The 17,251-nt window shown below is 33.0% G+C and overlaps 1 protein-coding gene across 1 annotated transcript; it reads right to left on the bottom strand.

The window, feature by feature from the left end:
• Nucleotides 1-1,291: 1,291 nt before the first annotated feature.
• Nucleotides 1,292-16,701, bottom strand: LOC125673800 (cytidine deaminase-like). Its single transcript, XM_048910625.2, has 5 exons — nt 16,523-16,701; nt 15,293-15,409; nt 14,153-14,264; nt 3,215-3,272; nt 1,292-2,651 (listed from the first exon to the last, which is right to left on the bottom strand). The coding sequence occupies exons 1-5, from the start codon at nt 16,539-16,541 to the stop codon at nt 2,520-2,522; spliced, it is 438 nt and encodes a 145-aa protein (XP_048766582.1). The 5' UTR covers nt 16,542-16,701; the 3' UTR covers nt 1,292-2,519.
• Nucleotides 16,702-17,251: the final 550 nt, after the last annotated feature.

Raw genomic sequence — 17,251 nt, 5'->3', positions numbered from 1 at the left:
TAAATCCTTGGATCTTTCTAACGTCTACCTTTACGAGAAGTACATCATCATTGTATAGACAGGTAGGTCTATATTATGAACACAGAGCTTGTTTACAGTAAATACAATATGCAGTATGTATGTTTTGAAAGTTGTTTTTGAGAAATACGACTTCAAATTTAGGTGACGCATATTGCGGTCTAGGAGGAGGGGAGCGGAAATGTATAGTTCACGTGTGTTTACAGTTTCTTGATTTAAAACAATGAAAACCCGACATATCCTATGTAAGGTTTAAATGTACCATGAGCTGTATGGAGCGCCAAATTAACATCAACTCAAATAATTGAAGATATCTACAATTCATTTGATGCGTGCAACAAATTAATTAAATAATTAATGATATCTTCAATTCTGAATTATTGTGCGCATAATTGAATTGATGATAGCATTAATTCTTCAACTAAATTGATGCGCTCTTTAATTGAATTAATAATCTCTTCAAATGAATTAATGATATCAACAATTGAATTGATTCTCGCTAGAATTCAATTGAAGAGAGCACTAATTGATATAATACACGCATCAAATCATTTGACAGAGCAATAATTGATTTAATGTGCGCATTAATTCAATTATTGCTCCCTTCAATTGAATTAATGATATCTTAAATTCATTCGATGAGAGCAATAATTCATTTAGAGAGAACAACTATATAATTCAATTTAACATATCCACAATTGAATTAATGGTCTCTTTAATTGAATTGCTGCTCTCTTTAAAAAAAATTGATGCGCGCATTAATTCCTTATACAAAAGCATTGTAAATAATTAAAGATATCTTCAATTGAATCAAAGAGATCATAAAATTATTAATTCCGAGCTCTAAATTAATTATTGCTCATTAATTCAATTGAAGAGAGCAATAATTGAATTAATGCGTGCGTTAAATAAATTTTGCTCTCATTAATTCAATTGATGAGAGCAATAATTGAAGCGCATATTTATTCATTTGATGAGAGCAATAATTGATTTAATGCCCGCATTAATTCAATTAAAGAGAGCAATAATTAAAATTGATGCTATTTTCAAATAATTGAACATATCTTAAATTATTTGAGTTTATGTTAATTTGGCACTCCATAGAGCTGACAGTCTGCAAAAGTTACTGAGGGGATTTTTAATTAAAAATAAGTTCATTTTTTCGGTGTCAATAATTCAGTGTTGTAACAGAGATAAATTTCAGTAAAACAGAAATTGGTTTTGCTTTCATGTGGGGAAACACATTTCAGGAGAAAGAAAAACAAACAATATGTACAGATAAACTCAGTATTTAATGACTCCATCATAAAAATACTGGACAGGGAAAATAGATACTTAAAACATGTAATCAGCTGTGTAAAAATCAACACAACAAAACTCATCCCAAAAAACCCATAGCTGCACTGTTATTGACTGTTTATGCAGGTCAAACCTCATTCTTATAGATAAAAAATCAACAAATACTGCAAATCATTTATATTTTGCGACGCTACATTTCTGTCGCAGTGATCTTCATGACTGCCTTTTGCGAGTGTTTATCTTATTCCTTACTGTGTTCTTGCGAATAAGCGATGTATATTTCCTTCTTTACCATGTTCTTGGGAACAAAAAAAAGCAATTATTTCTTCATTATTATGTTCTTGTGATAACTGACTTTAGTTGAAAATTTCAAATTAGTATTATTTTTAATCCCCTGGGACTAGCATATAAGCAACTCATTACAATATTGATTCATATTCCAAATAACAATGCATATTCACAATATCCTTGGAGAATGTCATTTTCTTTATTTACATGTAAGTTCATATCTAATACTAAAATTCTCAATATGCAACAAAATATCTTTAAGAGTCGATGTGGACAGTAAATATTTCACAGCACACAGTGAGTCCTGCACATGAATTAAACACATCTAATGAAAATGTGACTAAGTTTCAGACATGTTTAGGAGTACTAATGTAAGACAATCAGTAAGTTTGTGTGTTATCCCTATGTAGGACACTCCCTAGCATACCCATAACTCCTCCAACTAAACAGTTTGACTTGAATCTCGACTTTCTCATAAGACAACTAAAAATATCTTTCTTTTTCATTTCGCTTATTAGTTTTGAGATATATATTTTAAAACATGCAATCACACAATAAATATTCTTTGCAAATAAATTACCTCTGAAAACTGTACAATCATTATGTTAATTCATGACTTGAAACAATTTCCTAAATCATTATATTACTAACTGACTGGCAGATGAACATGTTAATTCATGACTGGAAACAATTTCCTAAATCATTATATTACTAACTGACTTGCAGATGAACAAAGATAACTTGGTACAATAATTTAATCTTTTCCATACTAGTTAGCTAGTCTGATATAGCAATACAATATTTCACAACTTCATTTTGTGCATTGCCTAATGGGGAGGATTATCAGTCACACCGGATTAAGAGCACTAATTGCCTAGAGTATCAATATGTAAAACATATGTTGGACAAGTCATTCACGCCATCTGGCTAACTCTCTCCTCCTCCAAGGCTTCTGGGACAAAACCAAAGGGAAGTAACTCTCCTGTCTTCATCAATCTGAAGGTGTCGTCCGGCTTGGTCATATATACATCCCAGTCTGTTCCAAACTGTAGGAATATTATCGATCAATTATCCATTAGAATTACACATCAGGATAAAATGACCTATACAATATCTACAGTACTAAATAAGCTGGATCCATATATATATAAATAAATATATATATGTAATAAATTTTTGAAAAATACATGATTGAGGGTATGTACATAGTTTTTCTTCTAGAAAACATTGAGTGCAGATTTGGACAATTTATACCATAGATATATTTTTCCAGTAAACATATATGATAGATAGATTTTGTGTGTTCAAAGCTGAACTCTATGTTTTCTGCACAAAAAATGTTAATTCACAAAAATGAGCATTTTTACTAAACTTGATTAACATTGAGAAATTTCATCATTTTATTATATGCTAGTTTATACAAATGTCTGTGCATATCAGAGACAAATACATATTGTATGTGAAAATGTATTAGACAGGATCTCTTTTGTGAAATAAAATTAGATTAAATTTTCCTTTCAATTTTTAAAATGCTGAGCTTGACAGGGGCCCTAGAAAGATTAATTTTTGTTATCATGCATATAGTCCTTTGGTGAGAGATTAAACTTACTTCAACCATGAACTGCCTACAAGCCCCACACGGTACTATACACGATGTTTTCAAATCACTGAAAAAGAAAGAATGTCATGAAAACCTCTTTCCCAATAATCAAAACACAAATTTAAAAGTGCTTGTCACTTTCAGTGTAATTAATATACACATACAGTGCTTCACTACACTTGTTCAGAATTTTGTTGAGAGATATCATGTCACTGGTTGGGTGGCTGGTTGTATATTTTTTAATGTCCCACTCGAGAATTTTTTGCTCATTGGAGATGTTCCCATTGCCTGTGAAGGGCTGCAAAATTTAGACCTATATGCTCAGTGCTCACGGCCTTTGAGCAGGGAGGGATCTTTATCGCACCACACCTGCTGTGACATGGGGCCTCAGTTTTTGCAGTCTCATCAAAGAACTGCCCCCATTTAGTGCCCTCTTACAAAAAGCAAGAGTTACTGAGGACCTATTCTAACCCAGATCGTCGGTGAGTTATGTAATTTTTGCATTTCCTTATGTATATGTGTTAGATTTCTACAGATGTTAATTTTCAGTCATGACAAAGTTCAAGATACCTCAATTCTTTTCTTATCAACTTTCATTATAAAAAAATTACCAAAATGAAAAAAAAAAAATCTTTAAAAAATGGTCCATGGGTTGAAGAAGTCACCCGAGTACTATAACACAAGGTAAAAGTAGTGTTTAGTGTACATTTTAAGATGTGGGTCTTTCATTCATGAACTGTTCAGGTTTTTTCATGGTTAGGAGTTTTGGGGTTTTTTTATCACTAAGATAACACTAATTTTCCTAAGATTTTTTCATTAGGATTAAATTTAACTCCATGATCTCCTCTACCTCGGTATGATCATATTCCACTTATTGACCACTTTCTACTCACCTCTCCGATATAAAAACTTTTTCAATGAGCAGGGAGGGATCTTTATTGTACCACACCCCTGCTGTGACACGAGACCTCAGTTTTTTGCAGTCTCATCCAAAGGACTGACCCATTTAATCTTGACTTTTTCAATGACCTGCTCTCTTTCCCCACACTAGAGGGTACCATTTTAAAACTCTAATCTTCATTATCTTTCCTAATATGATCCCATGACAACCTAAAACTTTATTTGGTCACTCTGGAAGGCTTACTTGCATTTTCAGAATATGGTCCATATGGCCATGTCTAATCTGAACACACGACTAACTTCAGACTAAGGGGTCCAGAATTTCCCATGTCTAATCTGAACCCACGACTAACTTCAGACTAAGGGGTCCAGAATTTCCCATGTCTAATCTGAACCCACGACTAACTTCAGACTAAGGGGTCTGGAATTTCCCAATTTGATAGAGAGCCTCAAGCATGTACTGCATGTTCATATGACCAAAATTAATTGTTTTAAAATTTAGAAGAAAATGATGGATCTACCCCACTTTGTTGGCACATCTAGTTTAATTCTACAGATATCTTGTATTTGATGAAACCTTTGTCTAGACATACATGTACTATGTATGTTGATAGATGTACAAATCATTTGCTGTATCAAGTAGCTAGTTTTCTTGGATGCCACAGAATTCCTTTTGCAAAACTGAATGCTAGGAATACCTTAATGTCATGAGTGCTTAGTCCATCAATTTCAGAATGCAGTCATAATTTGCATTGCGGAAAGTTTTAAAATAGATTGCAAATATGTTATTATACCTCAACAAAATTTGCCTTTAAATAATTAAAGTTCACAACATAATTTATCTAATACAATCTGAAGTCACTGATGTAAAAAAAAAATCAACTTACTTATGCTAATCAACTATCTACCCTGTGCAGTGATTTTAACCATTTGCCCTGATCCTGGTTGCCTCAATGCAGAGAAAATTACTATTCCCCTCAAGCTAATTTGATATCGATATACATACAATGCCCCTGGTAATACATGCAATGAGACAGTGATGGCAAAATGATAGGAGCATTTAAATGCTTATATATTTCTTAAGTCATGACATATTGTTTTCATTTAGAAATTTTAAAAGAAAGAATTTTATTTAAATAGGAAATAAGAATATACAACTGTCTTTAAATCTAAATTTTTAAATTTTTTTATCTGATGTCTGGCATGTATGTATTGATCAGGTGACAACTAGGCCTAATTTTTTGGTTTTACTTTTTGGAATTGTTATTCCTTATTTCCTTCTGCAATATATCGAGAGTCATGCAGTCTGAGCTGCGAATCCATGCGACCTCCCACAGACATTGACTTTGACAATAAGCAGCATTTAACCAAGTTATATAAACTGGAGATCCGGTCACGTGATGGCAGTAGGCTGACGTACTTTTGAGCGCTCCGCTAAAAATTCGATTTTGTTTCTCAAAAACTTTATAAAAGCTTCAAAAGACGCCTAATCAAATGAAAGACCGATTTGTGCATGTTTCTGTGGAATTTCTGTGGTATTCTTTGCGGTTTTGACTTTGTATTCCTTGAAGTTTAAAAATCATCGTGAGCAGAGATCTACTCACTGGAATATCGGAGAACATGGACGGGAAAGAGAAAACAGAGAAAAAGAATGAGAAACAAGCAGATCGCAGCGGAAAATCTCTGGAGAAAAGGTTGGTACAGAGTCAACTGAAGATAGATTCGGTACCATCATCTATAAGAACTTTAAGAAGTACGAATGTCTCGGACAAAAGGCTACAACAACGGACTAGTAGTTCCGACGCAGAACCCACGACACCCATGTCTCCAGGTGCCGACATATCGGGTGAGTTAAAAAGAATTCATGAAAGCCTAACAGAGATCAAGGAATCTATGGTAATGAAAGACGATATCAAAAGCATAGTTGCAGTGATTATGTCAGAAATGAAGGGAGAAATAAAAAATGAAATCATCTCGGATGTTAAAGCTGACATGAATTAATAAATATAGTATAATTCTATATGTCCGCCATATTTCTCTGCTAATCCGCCATATTAGTTGGAATTTCTATTGTTATATGTATCGGGGTTCGCATGGTATATAAGGGGACGAGCTTTGCTACGCTTCACTTCATATCAGTGTCTTCGATTTACCTGTGCGGGTAGCTTCGACAGGTAACACGTACATCTCCGATACTAATTTATAGGACATCAAGAAGAAATGAAATCACGTTTTGGAACACCACGCAGTGCTCAAAATTATAATAAACATATCGTACAGTAGTAAATCATTCTAAATATATATATTTGGATAAGTATATATAGAATGCCTTTTCTTTACGTGAACGTGCGTACATTTGCAGTAAATATGTCAAAACTATACAAAAATGCGGAGAAATATTTCATCTTTTATCTATTGATAAAATGGAATAAGCAAAGAGTATACAATCTATACCATTCACAATTACTTCAAGTAAATGGCAAAGACATAAATACTACTGTACTTATAAAAATGGCATGTATGCTCGCCATGAAAACGCATCGAATGCGGACGACTATTTACCTGGGCCTACTCGTAATATCTGTAAAGGACCGCAGATGTACGTGTACACTTGTCGAAAATACTCTAAGTAGTAGTAAAACTCCCTTTATTTGCATAATCCATGAAACAAAACGATAAACTCCATTTGCATTCCAACAGTAAACAACATTGTCCATTCTACAGACTGCGACACACTTAGCCCGTGCCGATCAGCTATCTTCCAATTTTCCATTTTTCTCCCTGTTGTACCCCCCCCCCCCCAATGAAAAATGACAATACATGTCTGGTTATTACATGTACATTTTGTTTTGCAACACATGCATGTATACGAATTGTATGGTGCATGTAGAATTGCACCCTTTACCAAGTTTTCCTTCATTTACAGTGTAAGGAATGGTAAACCAAAATCACAAAACAAAATGCATAAAGACCAAGATATTTTCAAGCGTAGGAACTTCATTCATGAATACATAAATACATGTATTAAAAAAAATCGCATGCATGCATTACAGGACTATAGCATTTGTGTGTTTTAACGTTTCTGTCACATGCCATAATGATTACTTTGAGGCTTGAGTGTAATTTATTCAAAAATATTTTCATTTCGTAGATCTGGCGCAATGGCCATACCGCTGTACGTAGAAATTTCAAATTCAAATGTATTCGATAAGATGTTAGTATGCATAAATCAGTAAAATTCGTGTTGAGCTTTTATTTGATATGATACAATGTCAATATACTGTAATGCATTAGTAGGATATGCAGAAGGCAAGAGTATAAACATTTTCTTTTTTCATTATCAGTATCAATATCTATATGATCACGAAAAAACATTATATAATTTATATCCGGATTCATTTATACCGATTTAGATATCAATAAAAACAAAGCTGCATAGTTTGGGAGAGGGGTTTCTAATGAGTCTGATGAAATTAAAAGAAGAAACCCAACATTTGCATTCAAACAAGATGTACTTCAAAATGAATTCATTTCTGCTCTGACTGAAAGCATGATTCTAAATTCGGGAACGAATCTTGCATACAAGATAATTAATAGGGGAACACATAAATTCGAGCTCCTTTGGAATTTAATGAAATGTAGATATGCACCTTTCTTTCGACACGAATTGATATGTTGTTTCAGGCACAAAAACAGGGGGTTGGGGTGGGCAGGAAGGCTGGTCTGCTTTCCCCACTTTTTTTGACAATTTCCTTTTTTCCCGTTATTCTAACATACAAAGTCAGTATTTTCTACATGCACAGTTCAAACTAATTTTTTTTTTTAAAATTTGTAATGAATTCAATTATAAGCATCAACTCCTGTAAGTTTCCAATATATTGTCAATCGCAAATTTTTAAATAGCTGGAAATTTTTAATGCTTGAAAGCTTACATTTATATAAGTGATCAATTTTCTTTCCTTCTGTGAAATGATATATTAAAAATCGAAGTAGGACGCTCTCTCTCTCTCTCTCTCTCTCTCTCTCTCTCTCTCTCAATGAATATGGACATACAGAGACCGTAAATAAGTATGTGGTTCCAAAAGAGACAACAAAACTATATTTTCGTTTATAAATTTCCTTTCATATGTGTCTTTGTGTAATGAACTGTTTATTATGGATTGCAAATGTAATACACGCATTTGCACACAGATGTATATTTTCGATCATTATTCCCTTATTTGTATATCCAAGTTTGTATATGATCATCGAGAAATTTTGAATTGTGCACGCAATATATCCAACCAATATTAGATTCCCCATTTCTATAAACTGCAAAATCTCGACCAGACAAGCATTCAATACAGGAAAAAATTTCGTCTCTGACATCTCCCCTGATTGAAGACACACTGTTTGGCACGGGTGAAGTGTGTCGCAGTCTGTATAATGGAATGAGAACGTGTTGTAAAGTTCTAACGAGATACAAATGGAGTTTATCATTTTGTTTCGTGGATTTATCAGAATAAAGAGAATCTAATATTTTCGGTAAGTGCACATCTCCGATACCTGTTGAATAGACGCCCGTATTTGATACTTTTTTTGGCGATTATACCTTGTGCATTGCATATTATGCATATGGCATGCACCTTTATTTTGCAAGAATTGATATAAATAATATATTTTATGCTCTTTGCCTATTCCATTCTATCAGTATGTAATTGGCAAATGATTTATCCGCATTTATTTTATTAGAAAATGCAAATACTTGCATGCACTTACAAGTGTGCAAGAAATATTTTGTTTGTTGTTTTTTTGTTTTTTTTTTTGCATTTTTGTCTAACTTATCTAAACTTCCAGAATGTTGCATTAGTATACAATCAATATTTTGTAATTTTGAGCAAAGCATAATGTTTTAAAATGTTATTTTATTTGTTTCTCATTCCCTATATATTACTATCGGAGATGTGTACTGGTCGAGTCCACCTAGAAAAATCACTCAGGTGTGACAATCACATTTGGGGTATATACGGGTAGAGTAAAGTAGGCTACCTGAAAGAAATATGGCGGATAAGATGAGAAAGGTGTACGTATTTATTAATTCATGTCAGCTTTAAAGAGACACTAACAAAAGAAGTCAATGAAAGCGTGAAAGCTCAGGTGAAAGACGAATTTGAAAGCAGAGTCGACCAAAAAGTAAAAACGTTTGTGTCGAAAACTAAAGAAATTGAAGATGGGGTGAATATGGACTTAATAAACATAAGAGAGAAGTTTCAAGAACACCTTAAAGAATTGAGATCATTACAGAGCACGATGAAAAGATATCGATCCCTGACGGAATCAGCGTTGACCCTCGCTAATCACAACCAGCAGTACTCTCAGAAAAACAATATAAAATTTCTGGGATGGAAGGAGAAACCACAAGAAAACCTTCGAGAAGAACTGTGTGTCATAATGAAGGAAGCAGCGAAAGTGACCATCGACCCCGCTGATATTTTAGCCATTCACAGAATTCCAGGGGCGAAAGGAAAAATCAGACCAGTAATTGCAAAATTCAAAAACTCAGAATCTAAAATTACAGTTATTCGAAACAGGTCTAAGGAAGAAGTCAAAAAACGATTCAAGATGTTCGATCATATAACACAGATGAACTCTCAATTACTAAGAGATCTCAACAACGACGAGAAAATCCAGAGTGCCTGGTACTACAACGGAAAAATTTTCGGGTTGGACCAGAAAGGTGTTCGACACAAGTTCGATATTATGGACACAGCCTGTTACCCTGTAGAAAGCTAAACAAACTTTAAATTTACATGCGGGAGCAACAAATTTGGATCGGGTTTGAAATACCAGTATCTGATGAGCGACAGGACCGGGATCGGGATCATCGAACCGATACAAATTGTTTACATGTGTTTGTGTTATTATGTGAGTGTTAGTGTGTGTGAATGGGTAAACGATGGACGGGTAAGTTACTTGCTGAAAATGTCTAGATGTTTAGTTGTTTTACTTATTTTTCTGCGATGCGTTGTCTGAAAATATTTTAATAGCCACAGTGAACTGTCAGGGGCTGGCAACTCCATCTAAACGTAAAGATGTTATTAATTACTTGAAACAAAAGCGTTTTTCTATTATATGTCTACAAGATACTCATTTTATTTCTGAATGTGAACCATATATTGAATCACAGTGGGGATACAAATGTATTTTTAATTCTTATATGTCAAACTCAAGGGGTGTGTGCATCTTGTTCAATAATAATTTTGAGTTTAAAATTCATGGTGTAAAAAGGGATTGTGAAGGTAATTTACTTGCACTTGATATGACAATTGAAGAAAACAAAGTAACTCTTATTAATATATACGGGCCTAATACTGATAACCCTCAATTTTACGAAAATGTACGAAATATTTTCTTGGAATATGACAATGAATATTTTATTCTATGTGGTGACTTTAACCTCACATTAAACCCTTCACTGGATACTTATAACTATTGTGGAATCAATAATCCCAAAGCACGTGCTAAAGTTCTAGAAATCATGGACGATTTACAACTTTTAGATTACTACAGAGTGCTAAATCCAGATAAAAAAGCTTATACATGGCGGAAAAAAAATCCCTTAAAACAAAGTCGCCTTGACTACTTTCTTGTATCTGATAGTTTGTCAAATTTGGTTGAAAACTGTACCATAAAGCCAGGATATAGATCTGATCATTCTGTTGTTATTCTTGAATTAAAATTTAATCCCTTTACAAGAGGGCGTGGCCTTTGGAAATTTAATAACAATTTATTAACAGACAAAAAATATGTTATGAAGGTCAAAGAAACTATTCAATCTGTTACTAGCCAATATTTGGATAACATAGATAATATAAATTTTCAGTGCAAAAACGATATTGATGAAAGTTTATTTCTGGAGGTTTTAATGATGGAAATTAGGGGAATTACTATATCATACTCAGCATTTAAGAAAAGAGAAAAAGACATCAAAGAAAAGAAACTTTTAGACGAAATTGAAATTTTAGAGTCTGACTCTCCTATTGATTTTGATATTCTAGATGAGAAGAGAGCAGCTCTTGAAAACATTAGAAAAGAAAAGCTACAAGGTCACATGATAAGGTCTCGTGCACGTTGGATAGAGGAAGGGGAAAAACCTTCAAAATACTTTTGTAATTTAGAATCCCGAAATTATTTAAATAAAACTATCAAAAAAATTCAGTTGGATACTGGTACAATTTACAATCAGTCAGATATATTAGAAGGTGTCAAGAAATATTATGAAGCCTTATATACTAATAATGATTTTAACTTAATTAATGTCGACCTGGAAAACATCATCTCAGATTACAATTCTCCCAAGTTAGATACACATGCAACCAAAAAACTGGAGGATGATATTGAAGAAGCAGAGGTTCTTAAAGTATTAAAAAATATGAAAAACAACAAATCCCCGGGTAGCGATGGTTATACAACTGAATTCTTTAAATTTTTTTGGAATGACATTAAATATTATGTTGTTAGAGCTATTAATTGTATATATCATAAGAGGGAACTTCCTATTTCGCAAAGACTAGGAATCATTTCATGCTTACCTAAAGGGGACAAACCAAGACAGTTTTTAAAAAACTGGCGACCAATTACACTTTTAAATGTATTATACAAAATTATATCTGGTTGTCTCAGCTTTAGAATTAAACAAGTTTTGGATTATATAATATCCGATACACAGTCTGGTTTTTTAAAAGGTAGATATATAGGGGAGAATACTCGATTTATATATGATATTATGTCATACACTGAAAGAAATAATATCCCAGGCCTTCTAGTTCTCATTGATTTCGAAAAGGCCTTCGACTCAATGTCATGGTCATTCATATATAAAGTTTTAAAGTATTTTGGTTTTGGGGAAAACTTTATTCAATGGATAAAAATCTTAAACACAAATTTAAGAGCCTCAGTTTTACAGAGTGGCTTCTTATCTGAACAGTTTGATATACAAAGGGGATGTAGGCAGGGTGATCCCATTGCACCTTATTTATTCATCCTATGTGCAGAAATTCTTGCAATATTAATTAAACAAAACAAAAGTATAAAAGGCATATGTATAGAAAACACAGAACACAAAATATCGCAATATGCAGATGATTCTTCACTAGCCCTTGACGGATCACCTGAATCGCTTTTTGCAGCTCTAGATACGATAGAATTTTTTTCCAGTTTTTCTGGTCTAAGGATTAATTCTTCTAAAACAAAAATTGTTTGGATTGGTTCAAAGAAATTTTCAGATCAAGTTTTTCACCATACAAGATGGAAATTAGATTGGGGATCAACAACTTTTAATTTATTGGGTATTAATTTTTCAGTTGACCTTACAGAAATTGAAGATATAAATTTCGGAATTCAAATACCAAAAATCGTTGCTCTTACTGAACAGTGGAAAAGAAGGATTCTTACTCCCATTGGGCGGGCTACTGTCATTAAAACCTTGCTTATTCCAAAATTGAATCATTTGTTTATATCACTTCCTACTCCAAAGAAAGAAACAATCTCTTATTTATACAAAATTATTTTTGAATTCCTATGGAAATCTAGTGTAGATAAAGTTAAGAGGTCTGTGATAACACAAGACTATCTATCGGGTGGTATCAAGATGGTTGATATAAGCAATTTTATTACATCATTGAAATGCTCTTGGATTAAAAGGCTTACTAGGTCCAACTGTCAGAAACCATGGATGAATATTTTTTTTGCCATGTATGGAAATGATATTTTAAAGAAATTATATGACTTTGGAGATAGTTTTATTGTGGAACAATTATGTGTTAAAAGCAATGTTTTTTGGAAGGATGTTTTTAATGCTTGGTTTTTTTATTTGAAGACTAGTCAAAATCTTCCAAATATTAAAAATAATTTCCATAATATTCCAGTGTGGTACAATTCTAATATTAGAATTGCGGGAAAACCTGTGTTTTATGAGAAATGGTATGAAAAGGGGATTAAAGCTGTTCAAGATTTTTTTGATACTGATTGTAACTTCCATACCATAGAAAAATTTCAGTGTTTATACAATCTTCAAGAAGTATGTGTAATGAAATACAATAGCATTATTACTGCAATTTCAAAATATTTAAAACGTCTGTCAATTGATAGACACTCAACCAAACAAAATGTTAATCCATGTATGCCTATATTTTTTTAACCAGTTTTATTACATGAAAGATGTTCTAATATTATTTACAATATTTTAAATGCAAAAGAAGATATCCCAACTTCTATGGGCAAGTGGAAAACTGAACTATCTTCATATGGAGTAGATGATATTTCAGTGCAAGATCTGTTTAAAATTTATTTCAAAACATCTAGTGATTCTTCTGTTCAGTGGCTACAGTTTAGAATTTTACATAGAATTCTTCCTGTTGGTTATTATTTGAAAAACATTAGTGTTAAAACAGATGATCTCTGTAGATTTTGTACAAGTAATATTGAAACAATAACACATATTTTTACTTCGTGTAATAAGACCCAAACATTGTGGAGTGAGTTAAGTCTTCATATATATAGAAAAATTTCAGAAAGAATTGGTTTTAATGTGTCAAATATAATATTTGGTGAAATTCCACTGTCTTTAAATAATAAAGCCATAAACTTTATAATTTTATATGCTAAACAATACATATTTATCTGTTTAATGCAGAATAAAGAACCAAATCTTGTTAGATTACTATGTCACTTAAAGTTTAAATATCATGTAGAGAAATATGCTGCAATTCAAGCATTTAAAATACATAACTTTGATAAAATATGGATGAAGTGGGAAAATATTTTTGCAATTGATTAATTATTACTACATGTACTTGTCATTATTTTTAGTACATGTATTATTGTTATTATTATTACTTTCACTATTGTACAGCAAGTAACCTAAACCACAGGGAGATGTATGCATGTATGAAAGGTATGTTTGTGTAAGTGTTTGATGTATTGTATGAAACCAAAAAAAAAAATCAAAAAAAAAGGAAAAAAAAAAAAAAAAAGTTATATAAACTGATACTGCATTTGACAAGTCACCTAGAGATGGCAATAGCTTTGAAATGCCGATGTCCCTCTGATACAGCCTTGGTCAGAGCCGTTCTCTCAGCACATATTGCTAATCCATAGGACGCATTCTCCACATTACAACCTGAAATGTAATAATGCACAAATATACGTCCAGTGGAAATGTGACCTATATATGTCTCCTCACTGCTGATGTAACATCAGATGCAGTGGAAGTGCAGTGTCTAGCCAGAGTGTTTATCTGCTTCCCCTATTCAGGTTAATGTACATGTAAAACTCGCAAGAATGCTAACTTGCATTAAAGGTCTGGGTTTTTACTGATTTTTGAGATTAATGTAAAAAGTCAAGGTCACTATAAGGATGATTTCAAATTTCCTCATGTACAGAATTTTGAGTAATTTTTAAATCCAGTTCACAGACAAATGCAGATATCTTGCACACAGCAGACAGATCTAGCTTCCAATTGATTTTTTTTTTATGCATAAGGTCTGCAAACGACAAAATCACAAGAGAGCTACCCTTTAAGAATTTATATTACTCTTGTTTTCACTCTGCAAAGCTCTTGTTTTCTTTAATGTGTACAGCTTGGATTTCTGCTGTATCCATGATAAGATGAAATGTAATTTAGCAGACAATTGCATCATGGTACACTAACTTTCTGATATTGAAAGTTCTTGTACGGTAAAATGATTTACCTCCTTACCTGTGCAACAACATCCTGATATTGGATATTATTATTCAGGTAAAAGCACCACCTCCATGGTTTGTCAAGAGTTATTGAAACACTGCTAACAAAAGGAGGGGGTAGTCTAGGGGGTGGTCCAAGTCTTTAGAACTTGTGTCCTATCCATTTGTAATTCTATTGCAGTGAAATATGTTCAAACCAAAGGAAAACACACAGGTCTGTAGTCCAGCATATTTTAATGGCACCAGTCTTAATCAATGTACATGTAATATTCTTCAATATCTAGCAGCAGCAACCAGCCAAAATGAAAGGTAATAACCCTGCATAAGCAACAGAATTTTCTTTCTGTGCCATAAGTTTATAAGTTTTAGACTAACAATGATCAGTAGAATAAATTATCAATACCTCATTTAACATTTAAACTGGTAAGATACCTTCAAATCATCGCAGTCTTTGAAGTATAATACCTGTAATCACGGTGCCATCTTCACACAGGAGGGCTGCCCCAACTCTGAATTTACTATATGGGCAGTATGATTTCCTCTTCATTTCATGGCTGGCTTTAATCAGCTTTTTTATGGTTTCTTAATGAAGAAAAAATATATATATCAAAGAGAAATTACTTCATGCAAATGCTTTTTAAGAAATTCAGTCAGCTGATACATGTATTGACTGTGAAATTCAAAGGCGTTTCAGATGTTCATCAATTTGTCAATTTAAAAAGGGTCCCCGACAGACTCCATGGATCAAGAAAAAGGAACATCATAAAAAGAGGCTGAATGTCAGTTTTTTATGAATGTTCAACCTAAATATTCACATGACTTTACCTTGCAACATGGACATAAAGTGAAGATTGACAGAAATATATACTGTACATATATTGTACTTCTTGCATCACATACATGAATTTGAGCAAATATATAAAATTAACTTGACATATAGACATATGATTATATGCATTTATTTGAATTCAAATAGAGTGCAGTTGCTGCTGTTGTTACATGTACATAGCTAAATTGAAATGAGCATAGCACTCATTAGGGGAAACAATTCTCTAAATGTTGATGATGCAGAGCTATATTAATGAAGTGAGAATTCTTTTCAGTAGAACTTTTTTCCACAGCTTCCATAACTGTTTCCATAGAAAATCAATTGATTTACACAAAAAAATTATCTCTGCTATCACAGAAAGCCATTTAAAACATTATTAATGTACATCTATCATGTAATTTATTTTCCTAAGATTATAATTAGCTTAATATCTTAAAGGAACTCCTTCCATACAGATTTTACAAACTTTTACAACTTAAAGTTGCATTTAAAAATTGATAGCATTGTCCCAAGGTTACCATGAAACCTGAAGGAATTAATCAATTGTTGGGTACTTTTAGATTGCATTGTACGGAATCAGGGCAAACGCGCGCTAATCAGTTTTCTGGTCATCTGCAGGAGAGAGAGAGAGAGAGTTCTTTCTCGTCGAACGTGTGTTTGTATTTTTAAACCTGGTAAAGGCAAGTTGGCGAGTTTGTCAGTTTACGCAACACGTACGCGTACGCTTGTTAATGACAATGTAAACAATACGCTTGTTCACGACAATCTTGTTAATTGAAATGTAAATTGTCGCTTGTCGTGGTGTCAGTTCTCAGTATGCTGTGTCGGAATGTTGTTGAAATACCTTCTTGCTAACTACAACTTACCTGATGTATTTTTCTCCATGTCGTTTTCAGTACTTGGCACGTTCTCTATCCTGTATCAGTGTAACGTGAAAGTTGCTGACCAACGACGCACATGGAGAAAGTAACCAATCACCTGTCAGTATTTGTACACACCCATATAAATAACCTCAGTTCATTTCTTGAAAATATCAGAATGTAATGTTAATCTTTGCGTTTCGTTATTATTATGTAATTATGTCTTATAATTAGCAGTATATATATTGTCCATCATACACTCTGACTCTGTGGCCAGTGTGAGCATCGATTTACGATAATGCGTCATGCTTGGTTGCCATGGAGATTTGTTTCCGTATTCACCTCAATTCCGCATCAAACAGCAGACTCGTCTGCGTTACCTGATTGCTACTAGCGCCAAATTAACATAAACTCAGGTATCTAGTGTAACGGTTAGAGAAGATCTGATTTTAATTAGATTAATGATTGGAGACATCGTTAATTATTTGAAAATATCAATTCAATTGTTGCGCGTAATAAGATGCGCGTATTAATTCAATGTCGTTGATAGCAATAATTGATTTGGTTGCTCTTGTCTATTCATTAAATGTGCGCATCATTGCTATCAAAATTTAATTTGGTGCTCGGTATAAATGATTTGATGGTCTCTTTGATTCCATTGTTCAGAGATGTCTTTTATTTACAGCTCTCAGTTGGATAAGGAGTATTGTATTGTATTGTTTATTGGCTTTAAGC

Source organism: Ostrea edulis, chromosome 1 (assembly GCF_947568905.1).
Source record: "Ostrea edulis chromosome 1, xbOstEdul1.1, whole genome shotgun sequence".
In the NCBI taxonomy this organism is placed as follows: domain Eukaryota; kingdom Metazoa; phylum Mollusca; class Bivalvia; order Ostreida; family Ostreidae; genus Ostrea; species Ostrea edulis.
Note: the sequence above shows the minus strand (reverse complement) of the source record. Positions and strands in the feature narration are given on the sequence as shown.

Bases quoted from the DNA above. Each gene is read 5' to 3' on its own strand.
- LOC125673800 (XM_048910625.2), bottom strand. The intron at 14,265-15,292 runs GTATTATACTTC...ATTACATTTCAG, and splicing joins AGATGGCACCGTGATTACAG to GTTGTAATGTGGAGAATGCG. The intron at 3,273-14,152 runs GTGACTTGTCAA...TTTCTTTTTCAG, and splicing joins AAAGCTATTGCCATCTCTAG to TGATTTGAAAACATCGTGTA.